Below are 27,264 nucleotides of genomic sequence, written 5' to 3' on the forward strand. Positions count from 1 at the left end.
TGAGTTTACATACCCCATCTTCATGGGAGATACTTCAACATTAAGTCATTCTCCATCGGGGCAATGCTTTTATACTGAGACTTGCTGGAAGAAGAGGAACCAAAGAGATGGCAGATTGCTTTCTTCCGGTTGAAGCTAGCCTGGGCTATGTCCTCAGAATAGCCAATATGCCTGCTGACACACTGACATTTCTTTCCTCGCCAAGGCCTATCACTGTATTTGTGTTGAATGCGCACATACTATTTATTACTTCACTGACGGACACAGTATACAATTTGTTCTCCCTGCTATTGCCAATCCCTGAAGTACTTTCCTTGAACATAAGAAGGATGCTTCTCCTCACATGAGGCACAGCCCTTCTGCTGTTTCTAAGGGTCACAAGCCCATTACAGAAAAGAACACAAAGAGGCCCAAATAAGTAGAGATTTATCTTTATTAATGAGGTCCACTCTCTGCTGGTGTGCAAACAGTGTACTGTGAACTCCCACCCTACTCCACACATGCTCTCTGTCCTATTTCTGTCTGGATATAACTTGGAAGTCAGCTGGACCTTGTGCTTTTAAATTAGGTTAAAATAGAATAGAAGAAATGCAGGATAAATGTCAAGGAAGCTTTTAGATTCTAAGTGCATTTTAAGTAATCACACTTAAGACAGGGTAAACAGAACTAAGGCATGTAGTTCCAATTATCAACAGGGAGAAGAAGAAGGGTACCATACCATATTTCCATTAAAAAGGCCACATGATCATGTAATTCCAGCACTCGAGAAGCTGAAGCAGGAGGAACAACACAAGTTCAACACCAGTCTGGTCTACGTAGAGAATTCTAGCCTAGCAAGTGTTACATAGAAAAACTCTGTCTCAAACACCCCCCTACAAAAAAAAAATCCCAAAACAAAACAAAAGTATGATCAATCCAAAACTGCCCTTTCTAATGGGGTATATATGGAAATTACAAGAGTCAGGTGACCACAAGATGCCTATACAGAAATCACTTTTAAGCATATGAATAACTTGTGGATAAACCTCTACTAAGTATTTTGGGAGCAACAGAGTTTGGTAGCCATGTGAATCTGCAGCAATCAGTTGACCCCTTTTGATCAGTTGATGTGTGTTGAACGGCGGTCCCAGCAACTGCCTTCAGCCTTCCTCCACAAGCCTTAGACTTGCTCCCAAGGATGACTTTGGTGAAGACGTAAGGTCCGTGACCTCTAGAGGCAATGCCATTGGCTTAGGCAGCAGCAAGGCCACCAAAAATCCTAGGGATGCTCACATGTCATAGGTGAGGACCAACTCTGGAGGTCTAAAGGAAGTGTTGATTTTGCTTCCAATCAAGAAGGGCATGTTGCCTGATTTACATTCAAAACCAAGTCCCCTCACCATTCTCAAAAGCCAACTGTCCTTTCCATTAGGAAATTTCGTCGTGAGATTGTAGATACACTGGTTTGGAAAGTTTTCTCAGTTTCTCCTGGGTTTGTAGTCTTCGGCCTCGTAGTGGGGTGAGACCCATTGGAGGCAGATGAATCTGAGTGAGAATAATGACATGAAAAATCATAATTATTAGTGTAGCTTATATTCATTGATGATTTACTGTTTCTAAGTGCTAAATCTACCACAGACTCAATGTTTATATTTCTGCATCCATTGATCATTGAGCTATCCTTATGATAACTTCTTAAGGAATTATAAATTTTTTTGAGACAGGGGTTAGCCCTGGCTGCCTGGCTGTCCTGGAACTTGCTTTGTAGACCAGGCTGGCCTTGAACTCACAGATATCTGCCTGCCTCTGCCTCTCAGTGCTAGGATAAAAGACATGCACCACCTGTAATTCCTCACTAGGAATTATAATTTTTATAGCTGGAAAAAAATGGAGGCTTAGAGAAATTAAATACTAACTTGTTCAAGGTTACATATTAAGTGATGGAGCTGGATCTGAAGCCAGAATCTAATTTAGAGTTTATTCTCATCTATGCCATTGTGCCTGGACATAGGAAAGGAACTACAGATCCATTCAGCAAAATGGGCATCAAAAAAAAAAAAAAATGAACAAAGCTGCTTGCCTACTAAGCTGTTCAGTGTATGATGGGCATTGGTGCCAACTCAAATGCCCATGGAGGTAGAAAGTTGCTTACATTATGGTTGTGACAGCTAATTTTATGAGTAAATCTGATTGACCCCTGTAAGAATCATTTCTGGGTGTATGTGTGAGGGTATTTCCAGATAAGATCAGTATATGAATTCTCGGATTCAACCCACTGCCCTCTCCAATGTGGAGGGACATCCTCTGTTCTAGCAGGGCTTGAAAAGGAAAAAGGCAAAGGATAAATTCACTTCTTTTGCTTCTTGCTCGCCTTCTTTGAGCGCTGAGACACCCATCTTCCCCTGCCTCCTCCACAGACTTCTACCATCAGCCCCTTTGGTTCTTAGGTTTTCAGGCTCAGACTGACTTGTGCCACTGACATTCTCCTGGATCTTAAACCTTCATAACTGTATGAGCCAATTCCTTACAAGAAACAGTCTTTATATATCCAGACTTGTAAAGCCTGTCTGCCTATCCCTATTCACCATCTGCCCACCCACCCTCTCACCCTATTCTTTCATCCATCCATCCATCCATCCATCCATCCATCCACCCACCCACCCACCCACCCACCCACCCACCCATCCATCCATCCATCCATCCATCCATCCATCCATCCATCCATTCATCCATCCATCTGTATCTTCTGATCTCCTTCCTATTAGTTCTATTTCTCCAAGGAACCCTGACTTGTACAATGATGGCACATTCTTTTTGGTTTTTTGAGACAGGGTTTCTGTCCTGTTCCTCTTATAGACCAGGCTGACCTCGAACTCACAGAGATTCGCCTGCCTCTGCCTTTCAAGTGCTGGGATTAAAGGCATGTGCCACCATCACCTGACTAGCACATTCTTATAATAGCACACAATGCAGGTCGGGCGGTGGTGGCACACGCCTTTAATCCCAGCACTCGGGAGGCAGAGGCAGGTGGATCTCTGTGAGTTCGAGGCCAGCCTGGTCTACAAGAGCTAGAGCTAGTTCCAGGACAGGCTCCAAAGCTACAGAGAGACCCTGTCTCAAAAAATCAAAAAAAAAAAAATAGCACACAATGCAAACATTTAGGATTGGGGTAGAGCTGTACACAAAGATGCTCAGAAGATAGGAAATAAGTAGGTAATAAAAACAGGATACCTAGAATTCCATATATGAAGGAATATGTGTGCACAGGTGTGTGTCAAACTAATAATATATGCCAGGTAGTGGTAGTGTATGCCTTTAATCCCAGCACTTGGGAGGCAGAGGCAGGTGGATCTCTGTGAGTTTGAGGCCAGCCTGGTCTACAGAGCTAGTTACAGGACAGCCAGGGCTGTCACACAGAGAAACCCTGTCTCAAAACAAAAACAAACAAACAAACAAAAAACCTAATAATACATTACCAGATAATTGGCTTGAACTGATTAAATATCAAATCGCTGCTTTTCTAAGTTGAAGAGTTGAAAACTGATAATTTAAAATTTACAGTGATCTCTTCCATGAGGTGAGAATTTTTGACAATCTTCTGTAACCTTTAAATATTTTGTTAACTTTTTTGTTTGTTTGTTTTGTTTTTCGAGACAGGGTTTCTCAGTAGCTATGGAGCCCATCCAGGAACTCACTCTGTAGACCAAGCTGGCCTTGAACTCACAGAGATCCACCTGCCTCTGCTTCCCAAGTGCTGGGATTAAAGGTGTGCGCCACCACTGCCCAGCATTGTTTACTTTTTTAACACTTTAAAAGCTTACCTTTTATAATAAGGAAAATAAAAATATTTCATAAAAATGAGTAAAGGCCCAAAGTAAAGCTTTATAAACATGCACTAGTTTTCCCTTCCGGCTAGTGGGAAGCCGCACAAGAAGGGACCAGATGTTCACTGGCACAGTGATTGATTGTGATGGGTTGGTGGCATACAAGGATAACTGACTTCCAACATGCTTCCTACAGTGGGTCTCAGCTCCTCATCAAGTATTAGCCCTCATGGGTGTCCATTCTTAGAAATAACTGGGTTGACATGGAGAAGTGTCCAGCACCTGTTCACTGCAACCATACTTACTGGCCTTGGATAAGGAATCTGGTAATGCAGTCCAATCTCAATCCTGGCTGTGCACTCGTCTATACACTGCTTAATCAGGTCCGGGTCCATGAGCTATTTAAGGAAAACTCAATATTGGTAAATAAATTCTCTCCTGCTCTTATCTTCCAGTTAACCTCCTTATGTGCCCCTCCAAAGTTAGTCTATGAATATATAAACCCAAATACAGAGAATTAGTCTTTTAAAATTATTTCTCATATTATTTTGTGTGTATGGTGGGGCGTGCATGTGCCATAGAGCACATACTATGGTGCTTGCGGAGTTGGCTTTCTCCTGCCTTTCGATGGGTTCTAGGGATGGAACTCACTTGTCAGGCCTCTGTGCTCAACAAACACCTTTACCCAATGAGCTGTCTCACTGGCCCTAGGTTTCTCTTATACAGATATCTTAATCTCTAAGTTTTGCTTTTTCATTAACATAGTTTGGAGCTCTTTGGGTATTCAGACATCAAGAGCCACTCTTCCTGAAGACTATCAGAACTCCAACATAAGGCTTTATTATAATTTAACCACTTTGCTAGTGATGGGCATCCCAGCTACTTCCAGCCTTTTGCTACCATAAACAATTGCGCTACACATCTTTATGCCGTTTTTTGCTCACATACCAATGTATCTAAGATGAATTCTCACAGCGAGAATGCTAAGACAAAGAGACTATATAGGTTCATGCATGTTTCATTCTCACAATATTCCCAAGTTACCATCTATAGTTGACACCAATTTATGACCCCACTAACAATCTGCAAATTTACACCCACACCAACACCGAACAAGAGAGTTACACCCTCCCAACACTGACTTTCTAAAGTAGTGGTTCTTAATCTGTGGGTTGCGACCCTCTTGGGGGCACCACATATCAGATATTTATAATAAATAATAGTAGCAAAAGTATAAAGTAGCAATAAAATAATTTTATGGTTGGGGGCAGCACAACATGAGGAAAAGGGTCACAGCATTGGGAAGGTTGAGAACCACTACTCTGAAGGAACCTGGCTTTTCAGCAAGAGTAAGACACCGCAGAATGATTTAAGTGGGAAAAGGGGAGTTTTGTAATCCTAAATCAGTCAAATTGCGATAATGTACTTTCAAGTAAAAGAGCAAGATGTTTATTCATGTGTGTGTGTGTGGGGGGGGGGGGAATACAAAAAACAAAACCCCAGAAAGCCAAATCAGGGAAGGGGAGAAACTTTCATTCTGGGGATATAAAAAAAAAAATCAGTACACAGATCTTCTATGTTTGTGAGTTTGCTTCAAGGCAGTGCCAGAATTGCATCAGCCTCAGATGACACCCAGTGTGAAGTCTGCGCCCATGTGGCTTGGGAATTCGAAGGGAGTTCTTGTCTCTGGGTGCTTGGAGTTCCAGGAACAGCAGCACAGAGAACTTAGCTGAGTCCCTTAGGGCAGAGGCTCAACTCCCTGACCTCTGTGGCCTCAGCAGCTATGCCCACACTGGGATGGATAGTTATGTTGCCATTGGTCTGCTGGGATTCAGAACAATTACTAAGATACCTTTGGATTATTAAACTTTTAGCGCAACCAGGGTTGTTATAAACTGTTTATGTCTACAGGAGGAACTGGGCGCGGGGGGGGGGGGGGGGTGGAGAGAAAAGCCCTCTGACAAAGCTGTGGCTAAAGCAGCTGGGCTTCTAGATCTCCAGCTATCATCAAATTAGCCTGGGCTAGAGTTCTTCAAGTTCAGCCGCTCACAGGCTGCTGCATGATGTTGTGACATGCACACACCACCCTCTTCCCATCCTTGGCCAGTCCAGGTTGAAGGTCAAGGATGATTTTGAAATAAATGAAAACCTAGTCTTGAGTAGTCTTTAGACAGCTGTGCCTGCACAGGTTTACTGGGTACATACCACAGTATCCCCAGCACCAGGGTAGACACATGGAGTCCTCTCTGCCTTCAGCTATCAAAGACACCATCTGAGCATAACAACTCTAATACATGACGCCAAGAAAAAGGCCCGGTGGAAGCTAGGCAGGTGGCACATGCCTGTAATTTCAGCACTCAGAGGCAGAGGCAAGAGGATTTTGAGTTTAAAAACAGTAACTTATGGATATGCCAGGCCTGTGGCACTCCTGAAATCACTGCAGCTCTCCTTGCCTGTGTAAGACCTAAACCAGATCAAGCCAGTCAACATTCCAGCATAGATGGGAGGGGTGCTCACAAGGCCCTGCCCCTAGCTGAGAAGCTATTGGCAGGTTTCTACCAGAATGTGAGTCAGTTCTCTTTAAGGGTGTGACCCGGGCAGGTCAGTTCTACACCGGTGAGTACTTGGGCAGCACAAAAAAGAAAAGCCATGAAGTTGGGGTGGGTAGGGTCAATCTGGGAAAAGTTAGGGGCGGATATTGTCAACATACATTGTGTACACGTATGGAAATTTTAAAGGTCGGGTGTGGTGGTGCACACACCTTTAATCACAGCACTGGGAGAAGAGGCTAATTGGATCTCTTTGAGTCACAGGGCAGTAGTGGCTACATAGAGAGTCTATATATGATTCAATAAAAATATGTTAAAACACTAAAAACAATAAAGCATGGAAGTTTCAGGTCTTCCCAGAAGAAAAGGTGCTTTATATTATGAGGGCTTCTTTGGTGGCGTTTGTCTTCATTTTAATTCCACTCTTTTCATCTAACCGAAATCTCTCTGAGGGACCTTTTTTTGATTATTAATATTTTTATATATCCCAAATGTCTAATCTAGTGTTTGGCACTTGGTGGGATACTTGAATGAGGACTAAGAGCAAAGGGTTTCAGAGGGGCAGCAGGTGGAAGAGAAAGGTAAGGGGAGGTAGGTAGGAGGCAGGGCTTGTAAGTGGATCACTAAGCCCAGGTGAGCTCCTTTAGGTGGGTGGTCAGAAACGAAGCCTGGGCCAGGTCTGGTGGCGCAAGCCTTTAATCCCAGCACTAGAAGGACAGCCCCGGCTACATAATGAGTTCCAGGACATCCAGTGCTAATCAGACCCTGTTTCAAAAAAACAAAAACAAAACACACACATACAAAATAAAGAAAGAAAGAAAGGAAGGAAGGAAGGAAGGAAGGAAGGAAGGAAGGAAGGAAGGAAAAGGAAAGGAAAGAAAGAAAGAAAGAAAGAAAGAAAGAAAGAAAGAAAGAAAGAAAGAAAGAAAGAAGAGAAAGAAAAGAAAAAAAAGAAAGAAAAGGAAATAGCCAAGTCCAGGAATTCAAAAGTGCCTTCAGCACAGAGGCTGCCCTTTCGTTGGCAGGCAAGTGGCGGGAGGTGGTGTGGAGAAAACACAACCAGAAAGACAGAGGATACAGGAGAGAAAGGCCGCAAGACTAGATTGTTTGGAAGGCATCAAGCATAAGTGGGCAAAGAGGAGCCAGGTACTTACGGTTACCTTCCATCCTTAGTGCCAGGCAGTTTTCCCAAGGGGATAGCAGCCAGTGCTGGATGGTTTGTCAGGATGAATCCTAACCAGCTGGCTGGTGTCTGGGTATTTGGTTGTGTTAAGTAGGTAGTAGAAGCCCTATTTTCTGTGGTACCACTCTGTTGGCTACAAAGAGTTCATAGCTAAGTTACGGAAGGAGCCCATGTCTTTTTTCATATTATAAATGGGTTTATAATCAGAAGGCTTTTTTTTTTCTTTGATTGGTTTATAAATTGAGAAAAAAGCATTTTACTGCAAACCACCCCTGGGAGTGGCTGGCCATCGGTATGTGAGGAACAGCTTTCACTGGCATGACTTCTGTCACCTGGCTCACAGGTTTTCAGAGGATGCTAAGCCATTTACCAGCTGAACTGGCAAGCCTACCCAAGCTATAGGATAGACCCTGCCCAGCTCCTTCAGTTAAGGTAGGAAAGAAATGAACGGATACTACAAGAAGGGTCTCTACTCCTTACCATCTCCAGATGGGGCCTACTTACATTTTTGTTTTTCTGGAACAGTGTTCTGGCTTCATTTAGTATGTACTGTTTTTCTTTGATGGTGTCTTCCATCTGCCCTGATGCTGCCTGCCATTTCCGTGCAAGCCTGAAAATGCTTCGGTAGAGGCCAAGGACTTCTTGTCGTGTTGCTGTGGTCATCTTCAGACCCACCAGAATAGGAAGAGGAAAATCTACATACAAATGCAGTTTGATAGTGGGCAGCCAGGCAGATGTAGTTTTTTGAATGAAGATTTTTTAATTAGTCTAGATATAATTGTTCCTTCTTAACAGGTCTGTGGGGAGCATCACAAAAGTGACATAGTGGAGACATCAATCTCTTTTGCTCTGTCCTCCCATCTTTCTGATTTTTGAAACAGAGTCTCACAAGCTAGCCCTGTTTGGCCTGGAATGTCACATGTAACCCAGATTGGCTTCAAACCATCCTGCCTCAGCCGTCTGTATCCCAGGATTATAGACCTGTCTCCACAGTTAGAGCTTGCCTAATTGGCTGTTTTGCTATGAGCTCACTTTTAGAAACACAGCAAGACCAAATTTACATTTATTATTTTTTAAAACCAGACTGACTAGAATACCGCAGAAATAATGATTTTAGTTTCTGTTCTGGTAAATTTACGTGCCTAGAAGGCAGATTTTAGTGTGTTTTGTTGAGACAGGGTCTCACTACGTGGCCTAGCTGGCCTAGAACTTGCTTGTTTGTAGAGATGGAGTCTCATGTAAACTAGACTGGATTTTAACCCCGGATCCTCCCTTCTCCACCATCAATTAAAGACAGTATTTGTTTCTCATCTCTGAGCAGCAGCCACCTAAGAAGGAGGGCTTAGAGCTGCCAGTTTTCCTGAGCAGGTAGCAGGACCAGGCCCGGAAGCACTCAGAAGGCTGAGGAAGATCATGAGTTCCAGCTAGCTTGGGATACATCTTTAAAAATAGTGGCATTTTGCTAGGCAGTGATGGCACACAACTTTAATCTCAGCACTTGGGAGGCAGAGGCAGGCAGATCTCTGTGAGTTCGAGGCCAACCTGGTCTACAATAGCTAGTTCCGGGACAGGCTCCGAAGCTACAGAGGAAAGGTGGCATCTTATAACATGAAATCCTAAAATGATAGTTATCATTTTAAGACTTGGTTACCAAATAAGTCAAATAGGGTCAGTCTCAAGTCTCAGCTTTACCCAGAGGCTGTACATCAACAATTTCTCTTAGTTTGGAAAACATTTCTCAACACTACCTTCTTGACCAATAAGAACTATACAACTGAAGATTTTTCTTATGGCTGAAGATCTTCTGACCACTCTGGCTTTTTCTATGAACACCAATTTTAGTTCCAGTGGGTGTGGTCAAATGAGAACTGACCTAAGCATACACCATCTGTAAATTCTTGCTACTTTTATTTTTATGAAGTATTTTTGACACAAAAAGACAGAATAATGTGATAGCTACATACAATAAGCCATGAAGAACAAATTATGGAGACACTTAATGCCCCCTCCACCTTGGACCCCTGCTAAATCAATTCTCTCTCCTTCCTTCCCTTCTCTTCCTTCCTTCCTTTCTTACCTCCTTCCTTTTTTTTTTTTTTTTTTTTTTTTTGAGACAGGATCTCACTATTTAGACCAGGCTGGTTTTGATCATAGAAAGTTGCCTCCTGCCCACGGTGCTAAGATTAAGGAGTGTATTACCATGCCATGTGCAGCAGCCCTCTTTTCTTCTCTTGGTGAAAGCACCACTATTCTGACTGTTGCTTACCATTGTCATGAATCCTTTATATTTATTATACAAGATTAGAACTTCATATAATAGGTTCTTCAAATTGTGTGGTTTTTTGTTTTTGTTTCCCATTGAACTTGCAAGACTCATCCACATTGCCACACTGAACATCATTGCTCCAAGTCACTCCACTCTACAAAAATTCCCAATGCACTTGTCTATTCTGTTAATGGGCAGTTTTGTTGTTGGTTTTTTTTTTTTTTGAGACAGGCTGGCCTCAAACTCTGAGATTCACCTGCCTCTGCCTCCCAAGGGCTGGGATTAACAGCATGTGCCATTACCACCTGGCTTGATGGGCATTTTTATAACTTATGTAAAACTTCAGCCTATTTCTTTATTTTTCTATCTGTAAAAATTGAGTGAGAAATATAAAAAAAAAATGAGTCCTTGCAGTTCTTCGTCTGGTTTAGAACGATGACTACTATGTTGTCTTAGACATGAGGGAGGACAGGCTGGGAAGACAGGTCTGGGAGTAAGCAGCAGAACCAGGTACTTGGACACATCCACGAGTCCAGAAATTTTTTTTCAAACAGGCTTATCAGGATTGGGGAGGAGGCTGAGGGCTGCCACTTAGGTACATAATCCATTTCCAACTCCCTACCCGGTGCTGGAATGCAATAGGATGGTCCTTAGCTCTTAAGAATCCCAGCGGCTATAGGCTGATGGGAGCAGGATTGGGTATGTGTATCTACACATTCCAAGCACCTTCAAGGAATTCACCTTACAGAGATTTCTTCCTTGAAGATGACTGCCCCTCCTTTTGTACTGGACCCTGGTGACTTTTCTTGAGCAACAAGGAGTGAATCAAAGCTTACCCAGTTGATGAAAAGCTTGAAAACACCACTTCTCCCGATCCAAAAGTTTAAAGAACCAAAGTTACACACACCACCATCAATGACGCTTCACAGAAAGAAAAAGGCTTAAAAGGAATTCATAAAACCAGTGAGAACATCGTGGGGTAATAAAAACCCAGATGAGATGATGACATTTTTCCTGGTAAGGAAGCAGGTTTCTGAGTTTCTGGCTCTCCCGAAAACTCCATGGTTTCATCTGAAAATACGTGAGTCAGTTCCTGTGAGGGGCAGTAGCACAAACTAACAATTGCTTTACTTCCCTGTCATTAACAGATGAAACTTCCCTGACTTTCAGACACTGGCAGAGGAAATCGAAGGTCAAACGTATTAAAACCCTAGCAAATTTCTCAAAGCCTGACTTTAATTGGTTTTCTTTTACTACTCTAAGAACTCTGATCATAAGCCATGACATGACACACAAGACCTGCAATTAGGTTACTCAGGGTAAGGAGTGCTAACAACTGACACTTAATAAGACTATTTTGAAAATACTTTAACTAGTGTGTGTTTTATAAAAACGAATCTGGAAAGATAGGTGATGATTCTCTAACATCAGGTGATCCAAAAAACCCAAGTCACAAAGACTGCCAGAGAGAAAAGTCAAAAGCTGTCTTTACTACTGAATATGTGAACAGGTCTAGCCTATCACTTCTAAGTCTTGGAAGGAAAATCAAAAAAAAAAGAGAATAATGCATCTTTTGTCATTTTGTTACTGGGTTTCTATCAGTTCTTTGCAGGGACAACTATGATCCTCTTGACTTTGGGGGCATACCCATGTTGCTCCCTCTTCACTAATTTTTCTTTTTTAAATAAAGACAAGGTCTCACTATACAGCTTTAGTGCGAAAATACCAAAAAAAAAAAAAAAAAAAAAAACCCTAGGTAAACCAGGCTGCCATGTGACTCAGAGTTCTACCACCTCTGCTTCCTACATGCTGAGATTAAACAGGTGTCACAACGCCTGACCTGATTTTTTTTTTTACTTGACCAATTTCTGTTCATCCTTTAGCTCCTCATGGAAACATGGATGTCTCAGAAAATCCTTCATGCTCCCTGGTCTCTCCTGAGCCACACACACTGGGTTAGGAATAATCTGAATCCTGACAGTTGTTCTTTCTAGGCCTCATCACTCAAGTTCTGGTTTGTTAATGTCTATTTTCCTCCAGTGGACTCTAATCTTTATGGGGACAATTATTACACCTATCTTTTATTTACTGCCAAATTCTCTCTACCTAGGAAGCTTACATACTAGGACTTCAACAAATGTTTCCTGAAAGCATGAAATATCTCATGCTACAGAAAGCTTTAGATTCTCAAACTGAGTCAGTTACGTTTACAAAAAATTAAAGTGTTTTCTTTTGGGTTTTTTCTCTTTGGTCTTAGAAAGCAATGCACTTATACAGGTTGCCATGGTTGCCACTTCCTGAAGGTTTCCTTACCCAAGGACTTAACGGTTTGGGACCAAAAACCTTCTCAGGATTAATACAATACAGCAGCCTTTTATCCTTACTTACTGGTTGGTCAAGAGTTGATTGGCTACAGTAGTGAATTCTGCGGGGATTCCCCTAAAGGACTATTTGGTTTAGAAGTCAGAACTTTAAATGGTCAGGAAGTCTAGTCTTAAGGAATTTCTTTAAGTTCTATTTATTCTTGACACTACTTGAAATATTTGCTCCTTTTCATCTCTTTAACTTCCAAATCCCAGGATGGAAGAGGAAAAAAATGTATGTGATGGAGTAGTTGTGACTTGGAAGGTGGCTTCTTTTGTAAAAGTCATACTGCCTGCATACACAAAGCACAATGATGAAATGCATTACTGAGTGCATATTCTATAGAAGTCTGACACATTTTGATGCCAGTGTGTTTTGGCCTCTGGTGCTCAGTTCAGAGAAGGCCCTAGTGCACATATCTCAAAATTTGATTGTAGAGGTGATTTTAGATACATAATAAATTTATTAGTTGTCATTAATATATACTGGAATGACCCATCACACCCATGAAAAAGATTTTTTTGTGTGATTTAGGTAGGCTATGAATAAATGTATTCAGAAAAATCCAAACCAGAGCACTGTATGCATACCTGTAATCCTGACATTCAGAAGCTGAAGCAGGAGGACTGCCTAAGTCTCGGGCCAGTCTGTGCTACAGTGTGAGTACCAGGTCAGTCAAAGCTTGTCTTGGTTCACCCTTCCACTCAAATGCCTCTTTTCTGCTAATTATCGCTCCTTACAAGAGGTACCTATTCACTAACAACTATTCCCAGAGCACTCTTTCCCTAGGGCCTAGCTATAAGACACCACTGATTGCTCTTCTGCAGTTATTTTGCGTCTTTTTTGTCCTAGATTTTTCTGCTAACTCCCGGAGAGCAGGAACTTTGTCCTGTTTATTACAGTAACAATAGCTACATTTGCTTTGCATTTACCTGGCTTCCCACTCTACAAGGTGCTTTCCATACAACTCTGTGAACATCATAGCAATTCTGGAGGCAGCTGGTACTTCTCAGTCTACAAAGGAAGACCCTGATATAAAGAGAGATTAAGAAGTGTGTCCAAAGTCATACAGCTAGAAATAGGGAGAGCCAGTATTCAAACCCTACAATCTGGAGTAAGAGCCCAAGTTGTTAGTAACTAAATAAGCTGCCTGATCTTGATAAATTGCTGTTGGATATCTGTTGCATGCTTTAAAGGGCTTAGTCATTTTAACAAAGGAAGCTAAATAATTCCATTAAAAGAAGCCACATAATTCTATTATCTTCCCATACAAAGAGCTATGGAAGTGAGTATTTTGGACCTTAGTATGTTTTATAAAATATCCAGTTGCCCGTTATTTCTTTAAAAGCCTTTAATGCACCAATTCCCTTAAAAGTAGACTGTGCCCCTGGTTGAAATGTTCTGCTCTTCAGTTCTCTGTGATAATCCCTCCGAGTCCAAGGGAAGCTGGCATCAATGAAGAGGAAATGAAGACTCACCGCACTGTTCCAATCCTGCAGGCCTTACATCTCCTCTGCCAAGGATCCCATTTATTGATCCACCCAGCATTTACTGGATATGCCTACCATGTCATGACCATATGGGTCTGGGGATATCTTATCTTCTAATGGTAGAGGCAGTAATGTGTTTTGAATGAAACAATCAGAAATGGAAGACCTTTGGGGGGTCAATATATTTGGCTGGAGCTCTGAATGGCATGAAGGAGACTAATAACAGGAAATTAAGGGAGGGTGGTGCAGGGAAGGGGGCAGCAGGAGCAAGGCTCTGGGGTAGGCCAAGGGCAAAGTTAATGTGAATGCAAGTGAGGACTTGGTGGGTGCACAGAACAACACAATTCAGCACTGATGGGAGAGCAGGCCTGGGAAGAAGTCTGCAGTCAAAGGGAAAGGGAGACACTGACGTCTGTAGAGTGAATGGGAGCAACAAGGTCTGCTTTACATTGTTAAACCTGCTGGAGCCCAGCGGCACCATAGCTACTTAGCCTTCCCTCGCTCTCTTTTCATTGTTCAAGACAGGGTTTCTCTGTGTAATGTAGTGGGAGCTGCGGGCCTCTTCCCACAGCCCAGCTCATGGCTGCCTGGCTAGCTTATGCCCTGAAATAACAACACACAAACTGTATTCATATAAACACTGCTTGGCCCATTAGCTCTAGCCCTTACTGGCTAATTCTCATATCCCGATCAACCCATCTCTAATAATCTGTGTAGCATCAGTCTTACCGGGAAAGATTCAGCATGTCTGACCTGGCGGCTTGCTTCATTGCATCTGCCCTGAGAGGAGCTGCCCTGCATCTGAGCTCACTTCCTCTTCCTCCCAGCATTCTATTCTGTTTACTCCACCCACCTAAAGGCTGGCCAATCAAATGGGCCAAGGCAGTTTCTTTATTAGCCAATGACCTTCCTCCATCAGTGTAACAGCCCTAGCTGACCTGAACTAGTTCTGTAGACCAGGCTGGCCCCCACCTCCCGTGTGCTGGGATTAAAGGTGTGCACCACCACTGCCGAGCCCATCTCTCTTACAGAGGTTGAAATGTCACATTTGCCTAATGTCACCCGAGTGACAGGAGAGTCAAGATGAAGAGCCTCAAAAGTTGAGTGATTTTTTTTCCTTGTCTGACCGCAAGCTTTTCTGTTTTAATTTTGGGGTCAGTAATGGGGACTTACAATGGGCAGTGATCAATCAAGAAATAAACAAAACACCTGAAACCATGTGCTCATTTTGCTTTTGGCTGTAAAGGATTTGAGTACAGTCAAGGGACCTGGGGAGGCCTCAGAAACATCCTCTGAGTCGTGCCTAGGCCCTGGGTGTGTTCCAATCTAGTTTACAGACAGGTTTGTTAGCGCGAGGCCTCATCAGCTTCACCATTTCATCTCTGGAGTACTTCAGAAAGCTCACTGCAGCACCAACATTAAAGAGTTTAAAAAAAGAGTCTGTGCATGTGTGTACCTGAGTGTGTGAATGTGCACAGAGTGAGTGCAAGGTCACAAGAGGAATGGGATCCCCTGGACTAGATTTAAGGGTGGTTGTGAGTTGTGTGGCTGCTGGAACCAAACCTGAGTCCTCTGCAAGGGCACTGCTTTTAACCCGAACATTTCTCCAGTTCCCATTGAGAAGTTCAAAAGACAATTTCCCTTCTGCAGATGAAGTTTATAGAAGTATGACTCTGGTCTCAAGAATGTCAAAATTCCAGCTACTGGAGTCTCTGAGGCTTTGCTTTCCTGAATAAAAACTGCTGCAGCACAAACAGAAGGAACAAAAAGGAAAAGGAGAAAGGGCCAATCAACCTAACTTTCAAGCCCTATGAGGTAAAAAGAAAAGTCTATTCCATTTCTTCTTCTTTTCTTTTTTCTTTTTTTGGTGTTTGTTTTTGGAGACAAGGTTTCTCTGTGTCAGAGCCCTAACTACTGAACTAGCTCTTGTAGACCAGGTTGGCCTCGAACTCACAGAAATCCACCTGCCTCTGCCTCCCAAGTGCTGGGATTAAAGGCATGCGCCACCACTGCCTGGCCTATTCCATTTCTTTTAAGAAAGACCTGACTCTAGGATTTATTATTTGTCCCCTCATCACAGCACATTAGATTCAAAACTTCCCTCTCCATAACTTGGGGTAGGGATGGGGAAGGCTGTGAAATTTATCCAGATGAAACCAGTTCTGCTGCTCTGCCTCTTTAGGTAAGGCACCCCTAGGTGCCTTGTGAAGCCTCCAAATCACACAACCAAAATATCCTCTTTTTGCTCACCTGCGCTTTCTCTGCCTATCTCCTGGTCTCCTATCATTGCCACTTTCTAATGCAGGGACTATGGCCGTGTCCCTGGGCGCATCTCTCGCAGATACCCACCACACTCTAATTTTATTTATTTTGTGTGTATGTACGTACATGTGGTGGCACATGCATACCGATGTGCACGTGGAAGTCAGAGCACAACTTGTGGGAACCAATTCTCTCCTCCATGTACATCCTAGGGATGGTACTCAGGCTGTCAAGTCTGGTGGCAGGAGCCTTTACACACTGAGCTGAGTTTCTATCTGAATAGACTTTCTTCTTTCATTGTTTGTGACTGTATGGGGGAAGACGGTGAAGGCAAGAGGACCAGAGAGAGTCTCGTTCCTTACACTTCTAGGCCTGATACACAATTGGGACATGACAAAGAATGGTTCATCAGCAATATTCATTCTCATCCTGAGATATATATGATAGCATCTGGAGAATAGTCTCAATTAAGGTCCCAGATCTTGGGCCAGAGATGGCTCAGCAGGTGAGAACACTGCTGTACAAGTCTGACAACCCAAATCTGATCCCTGGACCTCCCACTGGGGTGAGAGGAGAGAACGGACTCCACAAAGCGTCTTCCAGTGTCCACATACGTGCTATGGCTTGCATACGCTCCAACGCCTACCACATTCTAGTAAACTAATTTTAACCAAAAGTTCCCAGGGCACCGAAAACAATTCAGTGCTGTTTGAGGGGAGGCTTATAGTTCTAAAGAGAGTACTTTAAGGCTCATACCTATGATACAACCCTCACCAGGTTTCTCTGTCTGTCCTGGAGCTCACTCTTTAGATCAGGCTGGCTTTGAACTCAGAGTTCTGCCTACCTCTGCCTCCTGAATGCTGGAATTAAAATGCAGTTTTTTGTTGATTTGTTTGTTTTGAGACAGGGTGTCTCTGTTATGTAGCTCTGGCTGTCCTGGAACTTGCTATGTTCTGGCTGGCCTTAAACTCACAGAGATCCCCCTGGCTCTGCCGGCCTCCTGAGTGCTGGGATCAAAGGTGTGCAGCACCATTTCCAGCCCTGAAATGCCTTTGATAATGCCCAAATAATCACTTTTACTGGGCTCAGCCTGAGCCTCAGTTTCTTAAGAGTGTACAAGAGTTTCTTCTTTGGCAGCACTAGGGACTGCACATGCAAAGCCTTGCACACACAGGGCATACACTTCAATACTGAATTATGTCCCTCAGTGTCCTTTTACTTTTCATTTTGAGGTACAGTCTCACCGAGTTGCCCAAACTGGTCTTGAACCCAAGAAGAGCCCTGAACTTTTGTTCCTCAAGGGCAGCTGAGATCATAGGTTTGTACCACCAAGCTTTACGGGTGCCTCGGTCTCTTAAAATATAATATGCAACCACAGAACATTTTTCAGAATTGTAAGGATTATTTATGAGCTACTCCATTAAAACACTTAGCACTAGGAAGTAACTGCACAAGCTACCTGAATAGGAGGAAATTCGAGTAGTGAGGCCTTTTATCTATGGTAAGCTCTGTCTGCAGAGAATGGAAAAGTATGTAACCTGTTGGTGAATTTGTTGCTTTGTGGAAATAATGGATTTTCCTAAAGCTATTTCCCTCTCATCATTAATAATCCCTGTGCAGTAAAGGGCTATTGTTCTTGGGCATGAGTAAATAACCCTGCCGGAGACACCGCTTATCTCCAGACCGCAACGTGTGCTTCTTACTGGAAATGCAAAGCAGGTGCCAACACTAAGCTTTCCTTCCCATGTCTCTTCTTTTATCTCTTTCTAGCTCTTTACTGTCAGTGCTCTTTTCTCCTGGGGCTTTTCTAGTCCCTGCTTTTTTGTCAGACACTGATACACTGAATGACTTTATTGTCACAATTGAACAATCTTCAAGCCAAACTGTGCCCCACAGGTCCCTGGTCCCCCAGCTTCCAGCCCCTACACACACACACACACACACACACACACACACACACACAGGACTGCTTCCTGTCCTAGATTTAGCTTTTGGTTATTAGAATCTGAAAAGGGAAGTGATACCACATAGTTGTGCAATTCTCAGGATACGTTCATTCGGTGTACTTCATACCACAACAATTCTCTGAAACAGCATTTTTTTTATACAAAAAATTACAAGAATATGGCATATAAGAGATGGGCCCAAGGAAGGAGGTAGATACAAAGAGAAAATGAAATTAGGTTAGATCCTAAAACATGAGAAGTCATCAGAACAAAGGGGAAATTTAAAATATTCATACCAGAAAAATTTCTAAAAGAACTACCCCAAACAAAGCAATAGGTGCCAAATGTGCACCCTAAAGGCAGATGTTCTTTGATCGCGGATAGTGCTGGGTCCTGATTGGGACCGGCCTGGAGCTGCTGATCAACACTGGGACTATTTCTAGCTCAGGAACAGATTAAAATTCAAAGTATAGTTTGTATCGTTTTCACATCATTAAAAAATTGAAATTATTTTTCTGTTGGAAACCATCAGTGTATCATGACAGCCCTAGATTATCTGCATACATAAGAACAACCCAAAATTGCAGGAGAGAGAGATTAATCAACCAAGCAACTTATACTTTCCTATTCAAGGCAGAACTTCTAAGTGGAAATCAATTTATAGTTCCTCATTTCAAAATAAATGGGTATATTATTCTTCACTAAAATGTTACACCCGAATGCTGGGGTTATAGGCACGTGCCAGCATATTTTAAGAACAAAGACAAGGGTTAGCCAGAGGTCTTTTAGTTACCCAAAGTCAGCTGTGTGAGAGATACATGGGAGGTCTGGGAACAAGCCAATGTTAGAGACTCATCCATACTACTCTAGCCAGTATCGTCGACCCTTCACAGCAAGCAGGGAAGTCAGAACGCCCGAGCAGTAACTTGAATTCCTGTTTTGTAACATTCTTCTAAGAAACTGGTTAGAAAACTGCAAAAAAGCTTTGGTGGATGCCGGGCGTGGAGTTGGCACCTTTAACCCCAGCACTCAGAAGTTCAAGGTCAGCCTTCCACAGAGCAAATTGTAAGTCAGTCAAGGCTACACAGAGGAACCCTGTCTTAAAGCAAAACAAACAAACAAACAAACAAACAGAAAGGGCTTTGGGGGACAACACTGTGCACAACTGGAGATCTGCTGCGCCTGACTCTACACCCAACTATTAGAGACCTGACAGTGTTATGCTTGGGGGACCATGTTTCCAGAACGTTCTCCAAGGACTCTAGTTATCAAATGAGCAGTTTTATTTGTAGGACCCAAGAGCTTTTTGTTTTTTTAATTGTTTTTATTGAGCTATATATTTTTCTCTGCTCCCTCCCCCCCTCCCCCCCTTCTACTCCCTTCCATAGTCCCCATGCTCCCAGTTTACTCAGGAGCTCCAAGAGCTCCTTACTGGGCTGTTTCGAGAGCAGGAACAATGTCTGCCTGGCTTTATTTGTGCGGAATGATTGGCACCCACAGTTCTTAAATTCTGTCAGTGCTTCAATCCAACACTAAACAAAAGAACTTTCTATGATCAAACTCTTCCATCTGTTCTATCCAACAGGGCAGAGACTAGCCACACGCAGCTACTGGACATCTGGAATATGTGTTGAAGGAACTGTTATTTAGTTACATGTGACTAGCAGCTACATATGGATAGCACAGTTAAGTCAATTACAAATCAAATGTCGGTTTGGGAGTGGGAGTAAGGAGAGATGCTCTGGCCGACTTGGGACATAAGACACAAAGGGCAAGCTTTGGCTGCAGCTGTGTAGGGCTCTCTAGGAACTTCAGACTGGTGGTGTTAGACTGTCCAGTTTTTCAAATGAAGCCAACAATCTGGATTTTGATGTTCAAGTTTTAAAAACTGGCAAGCAGATTTAAAAAAAAAACAAGAATTTAAATCATGCTTCAAACTGAACAATATGTTTGCAGGCATTATCTGTCTTGCCAGCCTGCAACTTTTAATCTAGGCCAACCCTATCAGCTCAAAGAGAAGGACCTTTTCCAAGGCCACCCTATTAGCTGCAGATACAAGAATGAAACCCAGGCCTTCTGATTCTGCTGATGCCCTTTCAATTGGGATTCACTACAATGGCAGTGCCATCTGCAGAGCAGGGACAGAACTCCCTTTGTAAGATTCCCAAAGTTGTGAACCAGCCAGCTCCTGTAACCAGTGGAGGGCTGGGACACTAGCTCAGCCTCTAACCCTTTGACCTACAATTGGTCCTGCCTACAAAATGTGCTAAGGTAAGGACAGAACAGAAACTGTGGGAGTGATCTACCAATGACTGGCATCCATGCCAAGAGGGAGCTCCTTCCAAAGGGCCAGGACCCAGAGGTGGGATATCCCAGAGATCTAAGATAGAACCAAACATAAATGGGGGGAAAAGGTCAATGAAATAATCCCTAAGGATATTCTGCTATATTCATAGAGAGGCTTCACCCAGCAACTGATGGAAACAGACGCAGACCCACAGCTAAACACTAGGCAGAACTCTGGGAATCCTGCAGAAAACGGGGAGGAAGGATTGTAGGACCCAGTGATGACAAGAGCACAAGAAAACCCACAGAACCAACAAACCCAGGCTCATAGGGGCTCAAAGAGACCGAACTGACCACCAGAGAGCCTGCCTGGGACTGACCTAGGTCTTCTGCATATGCGACAGTTGTGTAGCTTGGTTTTCTTGAGAGACTCCCTAATAGCAAGAGTAGGGGATGTCTTTGATTGTGTTGCCTGCGTTTGGGACCCATTCCTCCTATAGGAGTGCCTTATCCATCCTTAATAGAAGAGGAGGGGCCTAGTCTCACTTGATAAACCATAGGATGCCTGCCTATATCTGAAAAGAAACAGGAGAAGAGGAGTGGATGGGGTCTAGGGGGAAGCTGAGGGGGGGAGGGGGGAAGGAAACAGGAAGAGAGGAAACTTTGGTTGGAATGTAAAAACAAACAAAAAAAGGATTCCAAGGTTGAGCAGAGCCACGAATGGTGGCCCACACCTTTAATCCCAGCACTCTCAAGGCAGAAGAGACAGGTGGATCTCTTTGAGTTTGAGGCCAGCCTGGTCTAAAGAGTGAGTTAAGTTCTAGGACAGCCAGGGCTGTTACAGAGAACTCTGTCTCAAACAAACAAACAAACAAACAAAACAACAAAAGAATTCTAAGACTAGTGTCTTATAAGGTGTTCCTACCCAGATACAGTAAAATTGTTGGACTCCATGGGCAAGTCTCTGTATTAGGAGCCACGAAGATACAAAGAGGAAGCAGTCTTGGGAAGACAAATGTGTGAACCAACGTTTAGCAAAAAATCAGATAATGCACATGGATTATTGTATACAAGTCCCAAAGCACCAACAGCTGAGAGAGCAGAAAGATGGAGTCAGGCCTTCATGGAATGACTCGCTGATAGTGAGGGCTGATCCTATTGTTTGAGGTGTTACTATTGTTGAGCTTCCTATTGGCTTCTACCCCTTCTGGGTGGTCTTTAAATGTGAGAAGGCCTAAGGAAGTCGTGAACCCCCCTGTCTACTTCCTATTCCTAGCTCTACATTTGTTATCTCCACTCATGACTTTTATTCCAACTTGGGTACCTCATTTCTGGACATCTTTAATCGGGCCGTAAAATGGCTTTCGCAATATGCTCAAGAGAGCTTAAGCCATTCCTTTTCAAACTGTTTTCTCTAGGGAGACATCTCTGGTTCCACCCTCTCCCACACACTTCATATCCAACTCAGCAGTCAGTCCGGCATGCGCAAGCTCCCAAATAAATTCTGAATCAATTTTCTTTATCCAACACCACTGCCACCTCTCCCATGGCATCAGCAACAGCCTCTTACTAGGTCTGATTGTCTTCTCTATCCAACAGCAACTTCAAAAAATGTAAATAAGCTCTGGTCAATCACTATGCTTCAGGAAGTGGTAACCCAAAGGCCAAACCCTTTGCTATTCTGCAACTCCAAGAAAGGCTTCAATCTTTTCTGCCTTTTGTTCCCAGCGTTATCCCTTTGGCACTTTTCTCCCCCCAAGACATCTTCTCCAGTTCTCTTTCCCTCTTAAACCCCGAAAAGGCCTTCTCTCCACTCCGTCCAGCCTTTGGGGCAGCTGCTATCTTCGCGCTCATTTACTTATTAAAGATAAGTTCAAGACAAAGCTTCCTTCTTTTTCTCGTTTGCTCATCTGCACTGAAACTAGCCTTCATTGTCACCTGAAGTCTGACTCCTACATCCGGGTTCGTTTGGGTGGCTCTTCATAAGGCAGGCACTTCATCAGCCTCCTAGAACTGCCCCTGTCGCCTTCCATTTACATTCTAAAAGTCTGAAGGGTCCCACGCCAGGTCTCGCCCACGTGCCACTTCCCTTAGGCAGGTCTCCCGAGGCCAGCAGCGATGACACCGAGCCGCCCTCGCGAGGCTGGGGTCACACAGGTGCGTCTCCTAGCAACCCCACACCCTCACCTCATCTCTGCTCCAGGGGAGCCAACCCCTTTCCCCAGTCCCCCGCGACTGGAGCCGGCGTCTCCATCCTTACACTCACTCTGCGTCAGTCCTGCCTTCCCCCACCCACAGGAGCCGGCTGGGAGGAGGCGGTGCCAAGAGCTCTGCCGAGCCTTGGCCACATCGAGCTCCATCCAGCCAGTCCGGTAGGCCAGGCCGGGCCAAACCACCGGGCGGACCGCTGTGGGAGCATGAGGCCCAGGTCAGAGGTCGTCTCAAACCGCCCCAAACTTCCAGCTCTAGACCACTCCCCGCCGCACTCAACAACAGCCAACCTCCCTCCTGCTTTCCCCTTCACCCCTTCGTTAGCCCCTTCCCCCATTTCCAGTTAGAAAATGGCCTGGCCCAGCTCCTCCTAGCCCACCCTCCGCCGCTCCCCTCCTTGCCCTTACTTGGAGACGGCTTCGGACGTCTTCGTGTACGTCGTGACGTCACCAGCCTCGCTCCGTCCCCGCCCCTCTTCCATTCTCTCCCTTCTGGAGCCAGCGGCCGGCGGGGTTACCGGAAGTGATGATGCAGGAGGCGATGGAGGGGGCGGGGCTTCGGGGCGGCCGCCGCCGGTGGGCCGCAGATGAGGAGGAGGCGGCGGCCGCGGTGGCAGAAAAGGCGGCGGCGGCGGGGGTAGGGAGCCTGGAAACGCAAGCGGGGATGGTAGGTGGTTTGGACCCGCCGGGCCGCCGTCGTTTCCAGAAAGGGTTTGACTGGAGGAACCTCTGGAGCAGCTGTGAGTTTGGAGCGGTGGGGAGGGAGCTGAGGAAAAGGGGGGAGCATTGAGAGATGAAGGGGCGGGGGTTCGGTTCCTTCGAGAAAGGGGGTGGTGGTGGAAGGGGAGGAGTGCAAATCAGCGCCTTGTCTGGACTGGTCCCTCTGGAAGAAGAGGCTGTGAGGGGAGCCTGTGGCGTGTCAAGCGCGCAAGGCTCAGAAAACTTACCTACTGTCCCTGCCTGCCCATCGCCAGCACCCCTCAATCCCGGGCCTGGGGACCTGGGGTCGTAGATGCTCGGGGAGGGGCTGCAGACTCTGAACTGAAAGTCCAGGGTAAGAGCCGTGAGGTAGGAGCCCAAGGGGGAGGTGGCGGGTGAATCTCCAGCTCCCTCCCTGATTTTCCTCCCCACCCCCATCCTTCTCTGTAATCGTTAACAGCCCTGGAATTAAGGGGCTCAGACCTGAAGGCCTTTCTGTGCACCTTTGCTACAAACGATAACCATCTGTGCCTGAGGTAATGGGGCTGGAGGCTTTGCCTATATCCTGTTTAGGAAGTGGGACGGGGTGACAAATGTATTGTTTTTTCCATCCCCACCTCTTATGCTCCCCCATACACACCCCTGTTTCTACTTTCATTCTCTGTGGTTGAGTGGCAGTCTGGTCACCCTGTCCCTTTTGTGGCACTTAGTACCTTGGTTACCTCTTTTGAATTTTGTGTTCAGCCTCTATCCCAGCTCCTAACTGCAAGCTTTGTAGTATACTTCAGTTCTGGTCTGTGTCACACTGGGGAGTACCTCACAACGCCGCCTGCCCGGCTCCCGGTTCTTATGAGCGTTTTCTTTTATGGATACTGGAATCCCAGACCTCTTGCAAAGAAGCATAAATGGCATCATAGCCCAGGAATCAAGATCTCTGGCTCCAAATACTTTATGTGTGAGGAATTTACATGGTGTCAACTCTTTCCCAAAAATGATTTGATGTTAGGCTAATTCTGGATTTCTGTGTTTCTCTCCACCCACACTTCATGATGCACTTCTGAGAACAGAAAACCCCATATTACTTTTTCTTGTTGTTGTTTCTACAATTGGACAATAGCTCTTTATCTCCTTCTCCATCTGTGTGTCTGGCACACTCGTCTTCAGTGACAATTGACTTGTGCTGATTTTTATCTTATTTAGCTAATGCTTTGTGTATAGGTGGTCTTATAGGAGACAGTGTGGTGCGTAGTTTCTAGCAGAATGGTGCGTAGTTTCTAGCAGAATATAAATCCAAATGCAAATGTTTGAAGAAAGAATAATTGGAAAGATCTCTTTCATATTGTTTAAAAAACAAACAAAAACCACCACAGAGTAAGCAGTGCCTCTTCTAGCCTGTCATAGAGATTTCAGAGTGAAGTGTTAAGTGTTCTTTTTTGCAGCTGATACATTTTTTAAAAAAGAAATCCTCTGTTGATTATGGAACTGTCTTCTAAGAAACTTTATGCTTTAAGAAATAGTGTTAAATTTTTGACTAGAAAGTGCATATGTTTTACCTTGTCGCCGAATTGGGTGTGTAGTATCACTTGGGTGATGATAACAGATGTTCTTCTGATGCTGGAAGAGACTCCCATCATATTTATGAGGGCCTTCAGGCCTGATCAAACGGAATACTTAATGCCTCAATTGTACACTTATGGTATTTAGATGGTTTACATACAGAAACAGAATTATCTCTAGTCTTACTTTCATTCATTGGAACCTAGTTTGCCATTGAATGAAAAATTCAAAATTCATCCAATTAAGACTGGCTATAAGTACTAGCCAGTGTTTCAGACACTAGATGTACAAAAGTGAACACAAGCAAAAAGTCCACTCTCACGGAGTTTATCAGAGTGGGAGATAAATAAGCAGATCTGATTTTTATTAAATGCTGAAGAAAATGAGTGATGGGCTAGAAAGTGACTGGGATGCAGGGAAGGGAGACCTTCCTGAGGTGACACTTTAAGCAGAACTTTAAATGAAAAGAAGCCAGCCGTGCAAAGATGAAGGGAGGACTCTTGGAGGTTTAGGAAACTGGCTGGAATGAAGTTGGCAAGTTCTAGGGACTGGGGAGAAGAGCGTGGGGGTGGAGTGTAAGTCCAGTGAGTGAAAGGTCGCATGAAATAAGGTCAGAGAAGTGGAGTTTTGAGGCTCAGGTAGACAAAATATGAGTAGGGAGGAAGAAATAGAAAAACTCATTTTGTTTAATTTTGCTGCCTTTCCTGGGCCTTTATCATTATCTTTGCAGGTTCTGTTGGACTATTATAATTAAAAACAAAAGCAGCTCACCCAGCCGAGAGTAATAAAGAGGGCAGCAGTGGTCACTTTGGCTATGTGTTTAGGAATAAGCAGGATGTTCAATTGAGGGCACACCTGTTCCCATAAAATACTTGGCTGTACATGCTACTATTTAAAATTGTGTCATAAGTACTCTAAATGTGTGTTAGTATAGACATCTTCCATCTCTGTGTGAACTTAGGGTTGAAGGATTGGGCATGTGCTAATAATATGTTGCTCTACAAATGACCATCTAGATATGAGTTTTACATATTTCTTTTTCTTTTGTGGAGAGGCAGCATTTGTGTTGCAATAGTTCCTCTCTTGCCTGGGCCTCCTGGTGAGTAATAATATTCCGAGAGGTAGGTTGGAGCTAAAAGTTCCCTCTGGATCACATTAGATTTTATTTTATTTTTTTTGGGGGGGGGGTCATTTCCACTATGTCGCCACCTTTGGATTGGCATGTAACTCAGGTATGTAGTCTGCTTTTGCTTTCAGTTGGGGGCATTCATCTCCAGTTCAACCTTATCTTGGACAGATTGTCCACTTAGAGGCCTAATCAAGTTGTCGCCTTGATTTGGCCCTCCTGAGCTGTATCACAGTAAGCAAAAATGGAAAGAGTATTTTTTTTCCTTCTCAGCCTCACAGAAGTGACGGGAGTATTCTCTGAATCAGTCCTTTGAGCCAGGCAATGGAGAGACAGAAATGTTGCTTAGACTGTAGTAAACGTAGTCTTACAAATGGTAAATGAAACTTTTTGGTGTTTGTTGAAGACAGATTAGAAATGGTGAAGTTGGTTTAGGTTCTAGTGCTCTACGACCTGTGGTGGCTTCTCAGAACTAACTTGGGTAGAGCTTTCGGTGTTGTCCTAGGGTAAGGAAGGTACACACCTTGTTATTGGAATGCTAATAGCAAATCTTCCTTTGCGAGTAAATGACTAATGTGAACTGTCATTGACTTGCAACTGTTAGGACCTGGCGTGGTGTACACATCTATGGCTTAGGCCCAGGTTAAAGAGCTTGCCCCTGACTTCATGCACTGCTGCTGGGCATGCAGTGCTTTTGGTGTTAAGGAGTCCACTGTTTCTGGTCAGTTCGATGGTTCATTACAACTCAAGTATGTAAATATTGTCTAGGCTGATGTTTCATCAGCCAGTTTAGAGCCTACCTTTTGACAGCGGGGGGCTTGAACACAGGGAGAAGCCCTTAACCCCTACATTGACCAATAATTAAGTTTGGGAAATGAACTAAATCTAAGTGAATTTGGAGCGTTGGAGCTGCGTTGGCCTTTTGACCTATGGTGCTAGTCAGTTTGAAGGTTTGGGGGATTTTGGACACATTCCAACGGAAGGTGAAAACCTAAAAACCAGCTGGTGCCACTTGCCTTTGAAATTGTGGGTCAGTTGTTTTGCATTGCGTTAGATGGCTTAAGTTAATCTGATTTTACTACTGTCTTGGTATGTGTTCTGTAGTGAGGAGAGTTAATTGTATACTGCCAGTTGTTTTGAGGTGAAGAAGTAGTAACTCAGATTGAAACAATGGTAATTATGTGGTGACTACCGTTTCCCTACCTCTTGATAACTTACAATTACTCTTTGTGTCTGTCTACAGATGTTCATACCAGTGTTCCAGGATCAGTTCTTCCTGATGCTGGAACAGTGTCCTTAGTTCTTTCTGTAACAGACCAGGTCGATTGACTTAGTGTCCTTTAGTTCAAATCTAGTGTCACTAATTCTTGTATCTTTTTTTTTTTCTAGGCAATGAAAGGTTTTATTTCTTTGGGGGCCAAAAAGGAGATTTGAGTGAGAATAACACCAAAAAGTGATACAAACTGATTCTTTGGAGTTAGGCTATGCCGAAAGAGGGGAAAATGCCCAGTCTTTAAGATACA

At 44.0% G+C, this 27,264-nt stretch overlaps 2 protein-coding genes across 9 annotated transcripts in view; one reads left to right on the forward strand and one right to left on the reverse strand.

Moving 5' to 3' along the window:
- Positions 1–425: 425 nt before the first annotated feature.
- On the reverse strand, positions 426–22,834 carry Lyrm1 (LYR motif containing 1). 7 transcript variants are annotated; one of them, XM_057777181.1, is made up of 4 exons: positions 22,768–22,834; positions 8,040–8,230; positions 4,109–4,201; positions 426–1,524 (listed from the first exon to the last, which is right to left on the reverse strand). In XM_057777181.1, the coding sequence occupies exons 2-4, from the start codon at positions 8,196–8,198 to the stop codon at positions 1,408–1,410; spliced, it is 369 nt and encodes a 122-aa protein (XP_057633164.1). In that variant the 5' UTR covers positions 8,199–8,230; positions 22,768–22,834; the 3' UTR covers positions 426–1,407. The 7 variants fall into 7 exon arrangements, with proteins under 7 accessions (XP_057633164.1, XP_057633163.1, XP_057633161.1 ...); XM_057777180.1 differs by lacking the exon at positions 22,768–22,834 and adding an exon at positions 22,337–22,532; XM_057777178.1 differs by lacking the exon at positions 22,768–22,834 and adding an exon at positions 22,416–22,530.
- A 107-nt stretch (positions 22,835–22,941) lies between these two features.
- The window catches only part of Dcun1d3 (defective in cullin neddylation 1 domain containing 3), a 37,488-nt gene continuing 33,165 nt past the window's right edge, over positions 22,942–27,264 (forward strand). The window contains exon 1 of one of the 2 annotated variants that reach the window (XM_057777174.1): positions 22,942–23,099. The gene's annotated coding sequence lies outside the window, so the exon portion shown is untranslated. Of the gene's footprint in view, positions 23,100–23,366; positions 23,414–27,264 lie in introns of those variants that run through there. The other variant, XM_057777175.1, reaches the window with a different exon arrangement.

The sequence above is a fragment of the Chionomys nivalis genome, chromosome 8 (assembly GCF_950005125.1).
Source record: "Chionomys nivalis chromosome 8, mChiNiv1.1, whole genome shotgun sequence".
Taxonomy (NCBI): domain Eukaryota; kingdom Metazoa; phylum Chordata; class Mammalia; order Rodentia; family Cricetidae; genus Chionomys; species Chionomys nivalis.

What these genes read in the sequence shown, in the direction of transcription:
- Lyrm1 (XM_057777178.1), bottom strand. Translation starts at nt 22,509, where the DNA reads ATGGAGCTCGATGTGGCCAAGGCTCGGCAGAGCTCTTGGCACCGCCTC. An exon ending in GAAGGCAGGACTGACGCAGA is followed by an intron (nt 8,231 to 22,415) that starts GTGAGTGTAAGG and finishes ATTTGTATGTAG; the next exon opens with ATTTTCCTCTTCCTATTCTG. An exon ending in TGTTCCAGAAAAACAAAAAT is followed by an intron (nt 4,202 to 8,039) that starts GTAAGTAGGCCC and finishes TTCCTTAAATAG; the next exon opens with CTCATGGACCCGGACCTGAT.